Source organism: Aspergillus tanneri, assembly GCF_003426965.1.
Source record: "Aspergillus tanneri strain NIH1004 chromosome Unknown AapTan_3_pilon_pilon_pilon, whole genome shotgun sequence".
NCBI lineage: Eukaryota > Fungi > Ascomycota > Eurotiomycetes > Eurotiales > Aspergillaceae > Aspergillus > Aspergillus tanneri.
Window position 1 is genome coordinate 883,338 of NW_022984630.1, and position 16,296 is coordinate 899,633.

The 16,296-nt window shown below is 48.8% G+C and overlaps 3 protein-coding genes across 3 annotated transcripts; 1 reads left to right on the forward strand and 2 right to left on the reverse strand.

Annotated features, from left to right (window-relative positions):
- Positions 1-1,816: 1,816 nt before the first annotated feature.
- Positions 1,817-10,728, reverse strand: ATNIH1004_004083 (FMP27 family protein; the record flags this gene model as incomplete). Its single annotated transcript, XM_033568755.1, has 4 exons — positions 1,817-1,880; positions 1,941-2,041; positions 2,113-6,075; positions 6,136-10,728. The coding sequence occupies 4 exons, from the start codon at positions 10,726-10,728 to the stop codon at positions 1,817-1,819; spliced, it is 8,721 nt and encodes a 2,906-aa protein (XP_033427561.1).
- Positions 10,729-11,792: 1,064 nt separating this feature from the next.
- ATNIH1004_004084 (uncharacterized protein) lies at positions 11,793-12,389 on the reverse strand (the record flags this gene model as incomplete). The annotated part of the gene is made up of 3 exons (XM_033568756.1): positions 11,793-12,100; positions 12,172-12,288; positions 12,350-12,389. 3 exons carry the CDS (start codon positions 12,387-12,389, stop codon positions 11,793-11,795), a joined length of 465 nt encoding a protein of 154 aa, XP_033427562.1.
- Positions 12,390-14,104: 1,715 nt separating this feature from the next.
- On the forward strand, positions 14,105-15,643 carry ATNIH1004_004085 (translation initiation factor 4B; the record flags this gene model as incomplete). Its single annotated transcript, XM_033568757.1, has 3 exons — positions 14,105-14,177; positions 14,249-14,530; positions 14,589-15,643. The coding sequence occupies 3 exons, from the start codon at positions 14,105-14,107 to the stop codon at positions 15,641-15,643; spliced, it is 1,410 nt and encodes a 469-aa protein (XP_033427563.1).
- Positions 15,644-16,296: the final 653 nt, after the last annotated feature.

Sequence of the window (16,296 nt, forward strand, 5' to 3'; positions counted from 1 at the left end):
TTTGTGCTTTAAGGAAGTTCAACGTTGGCCGATGCGTTATGCAAAGGTAATTCCATCTTCTGCGGAGAGACAGAGACCACGGAGGCAATATATATTAGTTATGAGATTACAGAGACGAATCAGATCGGCAGTCCATTTTTTAAGCTATAACCAAGGGTTGTATCTGTCTACTTCGTTAATTATAGTTCTGGGAACCAAACTGTTATGATATGTCGACTGCTACCTTCGGAGATAGGTTTGCTGCTCCATTGCTCATTCTGTCAAGATCAAAGTGGTTTCACCAACTACCTACCTACCCCTTGACATGGCTGTTACCATATTTTTCTATGGAATAAATTCACTCATCAATATTGGGTACGGCTGTCGTCCGGGAGGAGCTGAAGGAGCAACTGTGCTGTGATAGTACTATTGCGAGAATGAATAGAGTCATCGGCTCATTGTGAATCAACCTCCTCATTTGGGGACATACTTGAATCCGACAATCCAATAGATAGCATAGTTAAAGTACGCAATACTACTAGGTACAGTACATACATACTATCTTCAGTGTACCGAGAGTAATAACGCGATTTGAAGTACTTGATACGCCCGATATAGGTCCTGGGCCGTCCTTTCCTGGCCGCCATCTCTATTTGCACTATAGACGGACTAGTGCGGCGCAGGCCCACGCCGCGGACAGGCTTCTGCAATCCTGGAGCCCGAGAACCAAACAATATTATTCCCTCATATGATAGATCTCAAGATATCTCTTTCTCTACTGACGATGCCTCCAACCTCTAGTTCGATCCTGGAGTGCTCTCGAACCCCTCAGTTCCATGCGAGGTGCAGCCCTTACCAACATTATGGCTTTGAATCAATTCGACCAATTTGCAGCTCATTGCATACTAATTGAGAGAAAAGACAGCCATCTACGGAGTATATCCAATCCTTCTCCCTTCTTTCGTCTTTATCTCTATCGTTCCTCCTCTCCCTATGTATTCATCCTTTGGCCCAGGCATAGGCATCCAAGGAAAGTGACAATTTTGCTTCCTTTCGATACAGACGGGGGAACCAGAGACGGTGGGTGATGTCTAAATAACTTATATATGGTCTTAGCAGTTTTCAGCCGTCGTACTCTCGCTAGCAATCTACCGTCTAGTATGGCGGGCTTGGTCAACGATGGCAATGTGCAAAGGGGAAGTAAAGGCCCGCAGATGATGGCAGTGATGTGGCCATTAACAGGCATTGCCATCATTAGACAGAAGATATTACGAAGTCTGGGGCTGGGCAACTGGCTGATTGCAGTCGATGGCTAGTCAATTCTTCCTTGTCATCTACCGCAGCTGTTTTGATCTTATACACCCAAGTTTTGCATGCATACCGCCATCTCCCAAATCTGAAGGATCATCCTCACTTTCATGCTCTGCGAATTGAACATGTGGAATCAGTGGACGGGTGGAAGAAACTATACAGTTCAAAAAAAAAAAAAAAAAAAAAAAAAAAAAGGTATCCAAGACGAAGCCCACGGCTAGAATAATAAATAACCAAGAATCAAAGAATGACAGAAGTAACAGAACACGGAGTATCCAAAAAAAAAAAAAAAAAAAAAAAAAAAAAAAAATAAAAATAAAATGGTGGGGAACCCAGTGGGAAAGAAAAGTTATATACGGAAGAAAGAGGGACGCCTATATACACCCATATTACACCGGGGTATCTAGTGGCAGAAACTGCCAGGTCGCGATGTCCAACAAGGCTGCAGGAGAGCCAGGAAATATAGAGAAAATTAGAAAGAAAGAAGAGAAGGGAGGAGGAACGATCCATATTCTCGCAAGTGAAATTATCCGCCTTTTCGTGATGGCACCAACTTCCGGCCGAAGCTGCGAAGCGTCATCTTGTTGTTACTAGACACCCGGTTAGATAGTATACGATGATGAGCACTAGTTTCAGGGAATGAAACTCACCTCTCATCCGGTCCGTCCCAACGTTTGGCAGTTTGAGAACGGGAAATGGTGGCGCCCGAAGTCATTGGCCGTGTGGAAGGGTTCACGATCCGACGAGATTGCTGTACAAAACATCACGTTAGCCAATCCACTTTTAACCATTCAACAACGGTGTCAGGAATGAATTACATACCTCCCAGCGAGCATCCACGTCCACTTCGCTAGCTGAACGAGCATCGAATGCCATCCCGCCCTGCTCTGGGGCGCTGAGCATGCTGGAGCCTAGAGAGTTGGATCGTGCGAGTGGAGAGGTCCCCGAGTGGATAGATCGTTGCGAGCGAGACTCGGAATATTCGCTGTTGGAGTCTTGACTGGCGAGACTGCGGGTCTTGTCGGACATTATGTTGGTGTCTGAATTATGCAAGACCTGGTACGAGGTCGCAAGCTCGCGCTGTCGCTTCAGTTGTTGTTTGGTGGGCCGATGGTGCGAGAACTTATTCCCAAGTATTGCAGGCGCGTGGGAAATGAGGGCCTTGACCACATCTTTCTTCAATCGCAAGGCGAGATCCAAGTTCGACCACGTTTTGTTCCGATATTCTAGGACGGGTAACCGGAAGACAAAATCGTGAATGTCCTCCAGATTGTGCTCGGATTTGCCCTTATAGCTCATGCAGAGCACCACATCGTGGACCTTGATATGGGCCAGTGTCATGTAGTTCGATGCGCGAGACATCATCTGCGATAGATCATCGGTGACCTCTTTCGACTTGACATTTCTGCTAGGTATCTTAGCCAGGCTGAATTTCTTTCCTTTGTCCTCGCCAAGGTTGGTCGTTGAACCATTTGTGAGAATCTTATCAGTGCCTTGCCTTGCCAGAAGACGCATGCTATCCGCCGATCTCTTCTTCGTTAACGCGCCGCTAGTTGCAGGGCGTGCGAGGTGACGAGATGAACTAGCCCGACTACTTTCCTTAGGTAAGGGTGTCATTGCAAGACCCTTAAGTTGATTGGAACGATGGGATCGGGGTCTGCCCTCTTCGGACAACGAAAGGGTTGGCTGCAGCCGTAGCTCAATAGCGCCAGGCCCTTTCAATAGCTGCGAGTCGTCGGTCGATGTATCACCGGTCTCACGATGCTCTGTGGGAGGTGAGGTTGGACTGCCATCCTCTTCTTCTTCCGAATCTGAACTGTCCAGCGGCTTCATATTTTTGATCATGAAGGGCGAAAATCCACCATTCTCGAAGCCGCTTGCTCCGACATTCGGGAATACGTACTCGAATACTTTTTGGCCGAGCTCGTGTTCCAGTTGGATCTTGAGGGGGAATAATGAAACCTCAAAGTCGTCCAAAACCGGAATGCCCGCAACAGCCTCCAGCATGCGCCAGCTGACTCGGATCATATGATCGTCCGGGGTATGCAGGTTCTTAGATTCGTCGAGGTACGGCACGATGATTTGAGGATATATGGCTTCTGAGAGCAGATTCAACCCGTACAGTCGTTCGACAGCCACCAAGTTGCGATTTGAACCATCGCTGTTATCGGTGCGGTCATACTCGGCATTTCTCAGCTGGAACTCAACCAGCGGTTCGGACTCGTCCCTCATTAGATGCCACACTACTTCACTGGCGGATATGTTCCAGCGCAGGATCCCCGTCGCACCGGACATTGTTGGCTCGACCCTGCGCTGCGACGTCGTAATGGCTTTCATCAAAAAGAAGAGCTCATCTTCACACTGAGCCAAATCATCTTCAAGTACCAGACGATCTTCCCAGCCTTGTTTGTCCAGATATTTTGCATTAATCTGGAAATGCTCCTTGATTTCTCCCAATTGCCGAATACGAGACTGCAGCTTGAAGACCATCTCCGGAGCGCCGCGAAGATCGCTGAAATCGGCGCCCAGCATGATCCTTTCGAGACGTTCGTTCCGGACCTTTTCTAGGGGTTCGCTGTAGAGAAGCAAGTCGACTACGATGATGAACATGGTGTAGTACTCAGCCGAGTCACAGATGGCGCGGAAATGTGGGAAATCCACGCTGATGTGATCCATTCGTGTCTCTTGACCGTCAGGAACATTTTTTTGGCCCGATTCGCTCTGTCCCTTGGCTACCTCCTCGTTATACTTCAGACGAAGGTTGTTGTACTTGTCATACCGCAGGCAGGCCGATGTCTTCTGTATAATTCTCGAAAAGCCAAATGGATTCAGCTCGAAATCAAACATCGCTTCGAGAGTCAACCAGGGTGGCCAAGCTGAACCTGGAGAGTTGCCATACTTGTTGCCGGCATAGAAGTGAAGGTGGGCCATGAGGTTCTTTTGTGTTGCAACGAAGAACTGGGCTCCATCCATTTCGAGGGTGAAGCGACGCTGTACCAGGCCGCTGACATCGTCAGACACACGCTCCTTGTCCATAATTGACACAACCTTGAGCTGCATGCCCTTGGCCGCGACGAGCACGACAGATTTCTGGTTTTTCTCGCTCTGAAGCTGGATCTGGGGCGCAATGAGCCGAAGGTGGTAACTATTTTGGGCCGTGAATTCTGGTGATATGTTTTCACTGGAGCCATCGGATTTGGGCTTGCTTTGCCCGTTTTGGCCCAACCCTTCCTGCGTGTCTGCATTTACAAACCGCTTCGCATCGTTGAGTAATTGCTCAATCCGATCCTCCACAGTGTCGTCATCGGCCTCAAGACACCGGGCATCGGAAGGCCGTCTCGATGCGTTTCGAAACAGCTTGGAATGTCTCTGCTTGTTCTTGTTCTGCTCTTCGACAATATCCAGGATGAATTTGACGGCTCTCTGAGACATGTAATATACGAACCCACGTCGCTGGCTGACCTGGTGGCTATAGCGAAGGATGATGTTCCTGAGAGAATTGTTCCATTTAAGCTGCGGATTATGGATCATAAACCGGTTGTTAAAGTCGCTAGTAAATTCATCATTTGGTGAGGAATAGAGCCCGGCAAGATCGGCATCTTTGCCATCGATGGTTGATTCGGAGTCTCCCTGGATTCTGGCGGCGGTGTCGCTGGCTATCATTTCGGGAGTCTTCTCTGTAGATGACCTTTCATCTCGCACAAGCTGCCTTTCGAGGCGCTGAAGTCCGCCGGAGAGGAATGCCCGCCGCCTTGCCAAAGACTCCGATTGTTTGACGTAGTCATTATGCTGAGTCTTCAGCTTTGGATCGGGGTTGACTTCTTTGGTCATCCGAAGTTCCTGTTCGTCCATAGTATGGCTACACACCCGGATCTGTGCTTCCACAGTAGCGAGACGATCCCTGATAAGCTCCATCTGCACCCGACGCGGGTCATTACTCTCAGACATGACACATTCATGAGTGGGCTCATTTCCAAATGTACTATAACCCGTTTCATCCGGACGTATATTGCCATGATCTGTCTGGCGGAAATAGGTGAAGCGTGGCGTAAATGCCAGAGGTAAGATCTGCGTTTGAGGATTTGACTCTTGCGGGAGTATCCAATCCAACTCCACGAAGTCATCCATATCAACCCAATCAAGGTTTTGGTCAGGGATAGTGAAGCGAGAAAGATCTACAGAGGCGACAGGCTGCTGGAACGAAGATATAATGTCATCCTTGTTCTTCTCAACATCAGCCAGGGTGGTTCCTTCGATACAAGCCGAAACAGCTCTGAAGTCCGCAGCCTGAAGATCTAACTGGGTCTGGTTGATCCGCATTGCACTCGCTTGTATCTGTCCCAGTCGCCCCTTGGCCTGGGTTTTGATTTGTTCACGTCGCTGATGAAGATCAAGCTTGAAACTATCCAGGCGAACCTTTATGCCAGTTGCTGTGACAACATCCTCGTTATAATCCTCACGGTCCTTATGTTTATAAATATGTGCCACAAAGAGGGGAGCAAAAAGCAGTTTATATTTGACAGTGGCAAGATGGCGGCCGAATTTTTTACTCGTCGTCGTGATACCAGGCCAGAGTGGTCCCTGGCGAACAGGAAGTGACATGACGCCAGAGAAGAGCGACCACCAGCTGTAGAAATGTGTAAAAACCCGTGGAGAAAGGTGAAATGTGTTATAGCTCGTGGACGGTTGAACATCGTCAACTGTCCAGTTCCTACCTTCCGGTGCGACGACGGCAATAGACAAATGGATATGGTTACTCCGAAAGCCTCGATAAGCATCATAGTCCTGTTGTATACGAAGATTAGCCAGACATGCTCTTATCATAGTTCAAGCTTGTTAAAATACCTTTAGTTCAGTAGAATCAATATGGATGGGGTTCTTGAGGACAATGTCATAATGCGGTCGGAATTCAAAGGACCGTCTGCTCTCATCGGCATTGCGCTCAAAGACAAGTCCAGCCGCCCATCTGACATCTCCAGACAATTTCACCACGACTTTCTTGAAGTGGACCGCGTTCTTCAACTCGCTTGATGTCGAGATGGTTTCCAAATCCTGCGCCGTAGCCTCGGCTATGTATCGGGCTTCATGGCTGTAGTCTGGAATTGCCAGCACATACTCTCCACTCGTGACACTCATGAATTCCATTGGGTTATCGCTGGTGTGAAGATTCCACGTGACATCTTTGCGCCAGCACATTACAAACCCAGCGCCAAATCCTGTTACCACGTATGGATCGCGGGAGCCCTTCAGTCGCAGATGAACATCACCGTCTTCCTTCCACACGACCCTGATTCGAGAGTGGAAACTCAGTCTAATCTTGTCCCAGAATCCGACCCTGTCAGAGGGATCAATATCCGGCTTAGTGAATCCCTCTATAATTTTCATCATATCCTGTATCACAGGCTGATAGGACATGCCCCATGAAATGCTTGTTGGGAGACTGGTGTTAATTTCGAAGACGGGATCAGAGTACGTCTTGACAGGAGAGACAGATCGCCAGACTTTAATTGAGAAAGGAGGGCTCGTGGATCCGTCCGGAAGTTCTGTAGAGGGAACAAGTTCCACTTCTACTTGTCTGGATGAACTGACAGCACGGTACTCTTCGGCAATCACAAAATTCGTCCGCAGTGACCAGCTTGGTAGCCTTGGAGATTGACCGGGGCGCAAAGCCGGAATATGCAACAAGTCGAGCGGGTAGTCTCTCAAGTTGGCGCGAGCTTCGCCCATTTCTAGATTGAAACTCATTGGAATAAGCAACGCATATGTCATCGACAGAGGCATGCCCTTCCCAATCTTATGGAGAAATGAAGGATACTCTTCCAGTGGGAAAAAAGGTTTGTCTATAACCAGGTTGACGTCGCTTATCAAGGCTGACAGAAGAGGAGGTCTATTGGGAAGAGCAAGCACGGTCTCCGTTTCCTGCACGTCCTCGGGAGGCTCATCGGCTCCGGAGAAAAGATTTCTCACCTCCTTGATAGAGCTACCCTGGAAGCGCAGGGCAGCATCGATTTTCTTCTTCCAGCTCCGAGCATGATGCTCTTGAAGGCGATACCAAGCGTGTTCTACAGACACTTTACACTCGGAGGAAAGACAGGCTGCGCCTTCAGCATCATATCGAAACTTCCTCCCCCGTCCGCCCTTGCTGTTGTCGGCATCGTTCCGCGGCTTTGCGTCGGCGCTTTTGCTCCGTCTTGTGTCTTGACTGGCCCGTTCACTGCGGAGAGTCCTGTGGCTAGATTTTGCTCGGATTCTAGACGAGGCGCGTCGCTGTTCGGAATCCTTGATCTTTTGAACTTTCAATTCGAAAGCTTCTTCCTGGGCCAGGCGTTGTCGTTGCTCAAGAAGACCAGTCCGGTATATGCACCCTAGTTTCCACTCAAATGCATCATCCTCCAATGCGAAGAGCAGCGCTTTACTTCGCACAGACACCCTAGGCACTTTCTTGGGTTCCTCTGGGTCTCTGTCCGCGTGAAACTCCGGGCTGCGAGTTTTGAAACGGTAATGAAGCTGCTTCAGCGCTTTCGCTGTATTGATGATGTTGTCAAATATACGATGCATAACCATGTGGTGGGGGATACCAAAGCGAATAAAATCGGCACATATATCTATCGACTTTTCTTCGATCAAACCGGCAGCTTGCTTCAGCTTCAGTGTCCGCAAGTCAAGTCGGAAGTTATTCAAGCTAATTATCCTTGCCCAAACGCCCTTGAGTTTTGGCGCCTCGGCGTGCAACCGGACCAAATGAGCCTTTAAAAATGGGGGGGAGAATCGATGAGAGCCAGCGGACAGTCCATAAACTTGGAATAGCATTGGAGGATCTGCCGGCATGAAAGTCTTGATTTGAATAACGGTAGCTCTCACGTCGACTGTTACAAGCTCATTCCGCTGTGGACCACTACGGAGTGGTGAGGATGGAGCAGGGTGCTTTGCATTCCATGGAGATTGGCTTGCGCTCGCAGATTCTGGCGAGTGACGCACGAACGCATGTTGGAGAACGGAAACGGCAATGCCGAGACAGTATAAGCGATATAGGGAGTATTGAAGGTAAACACCTTTCAGGACGGAGTTTATATGAAAGATAGGACCAAGGCGGTCACTTGATGTGCTGAGAGCAACCTCAAATCTAGGCAATGAAAAGAATGGGTCGGATTCCAGGTAGTCTTCTGATTCTATAACAAATCCTTCAAAGCCGCGAATGTGTAGAGCGAGCCGTCTCCCATCCGCAGCACCGTGTTGTGTTTGTCTGGGAGGCGAGGTCGGGGGAAATCTGAATGGCGATTCGTCGCCAATTGTTGAATGGCTTGGAGTGCGCCGACGGGCGAAGCTAATGTTACTGGGCTCATTCTTCTGGGCCTTGTAATCTGCGGTCCACGATTGGAGCTGTAATGAGACACCTCGGGAAATCTTTGATACGGTTTCATCAACACCAGCAATTTCCAAGCTCATATTTGTTGCCTCAAACTGGAAGCGAAGCAGCCAAGACGGAACCTGCCGTAGAGCGCTGGGGTTTCGCTCCTCTAATGGCATAGAAATTCCTTTCTTTGGTCGTACCTGGGCTTGGAATTCTTCGATAAGCTGCTTGATTCCAAGATTGACCTCTCTATTAACCATATGAGCGGAGCACGCATTCAGAGTTCCCGAGGCAATAACGCGCACTTCCGGAGATGCACTCAAATAGCCCTTCAACTCCAGGTTTTCCGTTGTCAGTAAGTTGTATTTGACCCCTGACGGCGTTTGATAGTACAATTGGTGAGACGCGATCCGGTAGATAGACGACAATGAGTAGTGGACCACACCCTCGGTAGAATGGGATGACTCAATTTCAACTGAGACCGATGATATAGAAGATATGAGTAAGTTATATTCATCCTCTGTAGCACCAGGTGGAAATTCAGATATGGGAAGCACGAATCGAACCACAGGCTCATGGACCGAGAGCTTTATGCTCGCTTTTGGGAGTAGCCGGGAAATCAACCGGTGCTTATTTCTCTTCTTCCCACGAGAAGTCGGTGCTCCATTTTGGGCCAATTCCAGAAGCCTGGATACGTGTCTTGGTTCCAAATCCAGCGAAGGGGATGTGATCACCAAATTCGCGAACAAGATATTGGTGTTGCGATCTTCTGGATTACACTCGTCAAAAGAGCTCAGTGTCTTTGAAGGGAGCGTCGTCTTCACTGTAGTAGTCGCCATAGGGATGTAAAGGATGTTATCTGTCTCGCCCGAGCTATCGTCCAAGCTGACCGAAAGGGAGAGGGCAGCGAGAAGAGCCTGATGAGCAACGTCGTTGCGCTGAAAGTACATGCGATGAGCGGGACTGTTTTGATCCATTCGATTGAGGTCAATTCCAAGCTCACGAGTCACAACATTCAGGTATACGGAACTTTCCTTCGCTGAAGGGGGTTGGATGGCACGAGACAGTCGGAAGAAACTCAAAACTACCTGTATTTCTTGTATCCCGCGCAGAAGCGAGCTTGCAAACTCCTTCGAGTCCGCAACAGTCTGAACGATCACATCATCCCGACTCCCAGGCCTATCCAGTTCCTCTACGAAATCAGCAAAGGAAACTTCATCATCCAAATCACTGTTCGTAGCTTCTTTAGAGGGCGGCCGAAATTGCTTAATCCGTTGCATAAGTGCTGTCATGTCATCATATGGGATCTGCATTCTCCCAATCTTAAAGGCAATGGATGAATCCCGAAGTCCTTCCAAATCTTTGTGGAGAAGGCCATGTATGTTAATCACGACATTATCCAGCAGCTCTGTTGACTCTCCGCCGTCAATCGCAAGAAGGACATTATGCACCGTCATTATCCATTCTATCGGTCGTTGTTCCCCGCTCCCTTTCTTTTTGCGACGGAATAACTTTCCCCTGTTCACCATTTTGCGTCTGGTATCCACCGCTAGGGACAGAGATCCCACTTGTATCTGACCAGCATCGACGAAATTGATGGTGGTATTGACGGCCACAACATCCACCAACTTTAGCCAGTGAATTTTCCGATGGAGTCGTTTTACGTGTTCCTTCATTCTGGTCAACGTCTTCCATGTCTTGCTCCGAGGAGGAAGAGAAGAATGATCCTCTTCATCCTGTGGCCCACCGAGCTCCTCCGAGCTTTGAGGTTCCGATACATCTGATTTGTCTGCTGCCCTTTGACTTTTCACTAGAACGGCAGGATCCAGCGTCACCTTCAAATCAGTCAACCGCAAACTGAACCAAGTCGGTTGAGCAAATGAAGGAGGGTGTAAAGACAATCCGAGCCCGCGAAGCTCGATCTGTACTCCTTCCTTCGGGGCGTAGGCAATGCGGCGCAGGGAGAGGTATCCGATCCGTTGGATGGAAATGCCTGTCGCGATGCGAACGATGGCGAAAATAAGGAACGAGGAGAGGTAGAGGAGGAGGAAACCGACGAGGATAGTGGTCGGGTTGAAGAGCGTCATCGTGGCTCGCGATCAGGAGTACTGATGCGTCGAAAGGACAAGGCAGAGGTCAAGGCTGGAACCATCGAGAGGCGTTTCCTAAGATAATGATCGTGAAAAATGAATGTCAGTCTCCGAGTGCGTTGCGTGGACTTCACCTCCTTTGAGCAGCTGGGCTCGGACGGATCGATCTACCGTCTAGAGGGCTCGAATGCGGCGAAGGCCAGATCTGAATTTAGGACCTACACTCCACAGCAACCGAAGAAGCGTCGCAGCAAAACGGTCGAGATAGCACGTCAGTCATGCTTTTCACGAGGAGGGGCAACTGGAAAGGTATAAGTTAGTGTCTGGGAGCAAAGAGTATGACGGGATAGCGGGCCAGACGAACCACAGGTCCATCAACCATGTACGCAGTTCGGTTGGTGGTACTGGTTGAACCAGTCGCGGACAGAATTAGAAGCGGAAAGCCGCCCACTTGGTCTCCAGACAGTCTGGCCGAATCGGCTGTCTCGGCATTTGCTTAGAAATAAATGGAGACACTCTTACTGGCAAATTATGTATCATAGTTATCTACTACAACTACTACGTTATGTTAATTCTCCTGCTGAGAAGGCTTTATCAGCTTCTTTTCCCAGGTCGATTACAGCAACTCGGTACCAAAGGTACCAACCAAGGGATGAGTGTCATAGTTCCCGGGTAAATAATCACATCTTTCACATATAGAACAGGACCCATTCCTCCTCAATGATGTATCATAATAACGTAAATGTACAAGGTGGAAAGGATATAAGTTCTTGCGGCCCCTTTTCAGCAGCCAGTTGTTCTACACTGTAAATCGTTCTCCTTTCAACCCTTAGAGCGGCCACTCAGGGGCACCGAGAACCCTTTCCACTGCAATGCATGACAGATGTCCACATTGCTTGTAAAGCACTTGGCTCAACAAACCCATTCCCAAACAGAAGGGTGGAGGCTATCTTCAACTTCGACCAATCATCGATTTTTGCTTCGCAATGATCAGACGGACGTGTCGAACTGGCTCATTATTAAGAAAGTGATATTCTGCTCTCCGTATATTACCGTCATGTTTAAGTAGATTTGGGAAACGCTGATCCTGGGTCATTATTGGATTTTGCTTTTTCAAGTTCTTCGATCTTCTCATCGATGATGGCCATTTCTGCCTCGATGCTCAGCAGTTTTTCATTCAGCATGTCCCGATAATCATCATCGGAAAGAGACTTGAGGGGCATCCATTTAGAGTCAGCTATTCGCTGCATGATTGGCTTAGATGGGCTATTTGCATGTTTCATCTGCCATGCGTCGATCATATTGTACGAGCCTTGCCCGAGATAGCCTAGTAGCGAAAAAACCACGATCGATGGAACGACTCGGCCTCCTTTCATCGACACACGTCAGCTAAACACCCCAACCTTTAACCATCTACCATTTTCAACGGGAATCTTATACCGCAAAGTTTAGCGACAATAGCGCCAGTCAAGCCGCTGGAAAGGCCGCTGACATAAGCGCGCTGGTTTGGAGTCGCATTGCCTTGGTAGTGAATGTTTAGGATATTACCCCTTATCCCTTAAACGAAGCATTAGGATTGTTCATAGCTGGGTCCATCAGAAATCAAGGAGAAACTCACACCAAAAGGAGGTTCCCCAGGTAAACGTGTAGATACCCATGGAAAGAGAATGGATCATTGGGTGCTTATTTCGAAGAACACCTACAATTCCTCCGGTGATGAGCCCAACCGGAGCTGTATTGCATAGAAATAAGCAAAGTGTATAATTAATGCTGCCTTAGACAGGATGTTTTGAAAAAATTTCATTCGTTGTTGGTCAACTCCTCCAGAGTTGGACTTGAATTGTCAGGGAAGTAAGTACTAACCTGCCATGCTTCCCACTTTCACAGAAGACAACCATGGATGTAATTCAAAGTTAGGAGGCCATTGAGAATCTGGTCGAGTCATCTTGTAATCTGTAACTCCACTGATATATCTTCCGGAAGCTTGGTTTACAAATTGGTCTCTCATATCTGGATATTCGCGGCGGAAATAACATGTGATCAGATCACGTGTATTGCTTATATAATAATAATTGTCGGCTCTTCTCTCTCCTTCCCTTTCTTTTTTGACCCCGAAAAGTTTTAAAACTTCTCATGGGGACAAGAACTCACAGTATCACAAATGAAGGGAACTACGTGGATGTCCATATTCTATATGGGGGATAAAATCTTTGTGCTTCATGTTGGGTGAGAGTTAATCCCTGCCAAGACCAAGGAACAATACAGGAACTACTCGCCAATAATAAATCGCATTGCTCTTGACAGATAGGTAGATAAATCCTCTATGTAATACCATTGCCAGCATTCATAGCTCGTTAATTCCGACCTTGAATTGGATCAGTCAAAGACCTCTCTCATGGCTGCAGTGGGAGATGGACCAGAGAATTTGGAATGTACCGTGTATTAGTTATCGGCTAGTCGTTTAGGTGTATTATTCGGACTGGGCCAACGAAAGGGTTTATCGCTAGAAATGGCTACTTAATTTTTACGTTGGATCTTTTATTCGATCGATCTGTGGGTTTTTGAAAGATGCAGAAATATTAAAAGAAAATATAAAACACAATTGTGACAGAATCAAGACGGGGAAAACTGAAAAAAATAATTAGGAAAAAATCAAAAATAGCCCTCGGAATTGGGTCGAGGCGCCAGAGCGAAAGGCCGCACCAACAGTTTTTGGAGGCTGACTTTTCTAGCGTCATCACTAAAAATTATCATCACGGATTAACCTACTTTCCCCCTCTGCTCTTCACTGCGGAGCTTTCCTGCAACCCCCATCGCACATCACTTTAAACATACAATAAAACGTCATTTTTCAGTCGCTACAGTCTTCCTTGTTGGAAGTCTCTTTATCTTCTTCATAACTCTTCCTTTTGTGTGAGACGCGCACAAGTTATTCCCTTGGCGCGTTTCTGGACGTCCATCAAACCGCAATCATGGGTACGTTTCAGCCCCTCTGCAGCTTGTTTGCTGTCAGGGTTGATTTTGTCGTCATTTACACTTGTTGAAAGATGGTTATTGACATTATTGTTATCTAGCGCCCGCAAAACAGAAAGCCCAGAAGATGTCCATAAGCACCTTCTTGGCCGATGAGAGAGTAGGTTTCCGCCCGTTCCCCGCGGGGTTGATCGGTGCTAATTTAACCAGACTTTGGCTCATGGGCTGATGAGATGGATGACATGCCTTTGCCTGGTAAGTAGCAAGTCGCTGTTGACAAACTCGATGGTCTTTTACTGATACGGATGGTTTATAGCTGGTGCGTAAACCGACATTATCCCCGACAAGTTCTACCTTCCCATTGTGATAGCCTGGATCTTAACATGCAGTAGCTCCTTCTATGCAGTCCGGCTTTGGGGGTGACCGTCGCCCTGGTGGTCCTCCTACCTCGGGTTTCGGAAATGGCTTTGGTGGTAAGGAACCCGCTCCTATCATACGCATGATATCTCGATTTGGAATGTCTCTCTGACGGCGGAGAGTAAAGATCGTGGCTACGCTATCAGGGAACCCCTTCCCCTTCCTACGGAACCTCCCTACACCGCCCATGTCGGAAACCTGTCCTTCGACGCCACTTCGGCGGATATCTCTGACCTGTTTGCCGACTGCAGTGTGACGAATGTCCGTATTGTGGAAGACAAGTTGACCCGGAGTCCAAAGGGCTTTGGATACGTAGAATTTGCCACTATCGATGGTCTGAAAAAGGCTCTCGACCTCTCAGGCGCTACTCTCCAGGGAAGAGCAATCCGAGTCAGTATCGCGGAACCGCGTAAGTTTCCCTGTTTTTATTTTGCATAATCATCAGACGCAGCTGACCATAATTGCAGCCAAGGAACGGGATGTCAAGGAATTTGATTGGACTCGCAAAGGCCCCCTTCCTGATGCACCTCAGCGTCGCGTGCCTGATCGCTCCGCTTTTGGCCGTGGTCTCGACAACCTTTCCGACGCAGGTAGTGAACGTGCAGGCGGACGCCGCAATTTCGAGTCGGATGGAAAAGTCCGCGACTTTGGCAACTGGGAACGCAAGGGCCCTCTTTCCCCGACAAGCGGACCGATGAGGGAGGGTGGCCGCCCACAAACCAATGAAGGATCTAGTTTTAGAAGAAGCTCACCTGCTTGGGGTGAGGGACGCTCCCAGGATGGCTCTCGGCCTCCTCGACGTGAGTTCCAGGAACGTGCCCCGACTGCGGCCGAGCTGGATAATTCTTGGAGAGCCAGAATGCGACCGGATCAGCCCCCTGCTAAGGAACCTAGCAACACCCCTACTTCTCCTTCCGCCGTTCCTGCAACCCCCGCCGTCGCTGCTCCCGCCCCCGCCCCCGCCACACGCCCCAAGTTGAACCTACAAAAACGGACGGTTAAGGAGGCCGTTTCAAGCGCTGCTCCCGCTACTGAATCTAAATCTAGCCCATTTGGCGGCGCACGTCCCATCGATACTGCTGCTCGCGAGAGGGAAGTCGAGGAACGCCGCCAATTAGCCATTCGTCAAAAGAAGGAGGCGGATGAAAAGGCAAAGGCAGACAAGGCAGAGAAGCAGCGGGTCTCCAAGGAGCAGGCTAAGGCTGAACATCAAGGACCCGGGGCCGACCCGAATGGCAAGGACACGACGGAGACACCCCAAGGTGGCGCGAATTTCGAGATCCTCCGGCGGGCCGGCGAGGATGAGAGCGGTATGACCGTCGATCAGGATCAGACGGAAGAGACTAAAGCCTCAGCCGCTGTTGCCGATGCTGCAAAGGATGCCACTGCTACCAAAACAAATGGTAAGTGGAGGAGTGGCCCTGCCCAGTCCACCGAGGCTGCCGACGATGAAGGCTGGAGCACAGTGGGCTCAAGGCAGCGCAACAACCGCCGTGGACAGTCTGGTCGCACATTCGCATAGATTCTATCGATACCCCGATGCCAGCCATCACTTGATCGGAATGTCTCGCTGTCTGTAGAAGGGAGTATGTTTGAGACATCCCGCACAGCATAGGATGCCGCTCGTAGTTTCTCGAGTCGTCTCCTAGTGACAGAATGGGTCTCAATTGTTTGCTCTTGTTCTAGCTGACATGATTATTCTTTTTTTCTTTTTTCCCTGCATGCTTTCTCTCATGTCCCTTTTTTCATGTTTTTGGTTATTTCGATGGCCATTTGTTCTTCAACGCTACAATCGTCACTTCTTCTCTCTACTCCGACTCTCCCTTTGGTTTACGATCTCTTTCGTCAGGCAAGGTCTCTGGCTCTCGCCTAGTCACTGCCACCATTGTCGGCATGTCGAAAAGTTTACTGTTCTGTTTTACCTGTTTTCTCTTGCTCGCTTCGCTTCGTTTCGACCTGTGTTATTCCCTTTTATGTGGATGGACGGTGATACACCCATGACCATTACGGCCGATATGGAGAGGAGAGGACCACGTGTTATCTGCAATTGATGGGTTCCTTGCTTACTTGATTGGCCTTGTTTTATTCGTTGTCGAATGATTCCCCATCTCTCCTTGTCTTGTTTGGGATCGGGGAATGGCGTGTGCGGAGTCCTCTTTCTAACGGAGTCATGTC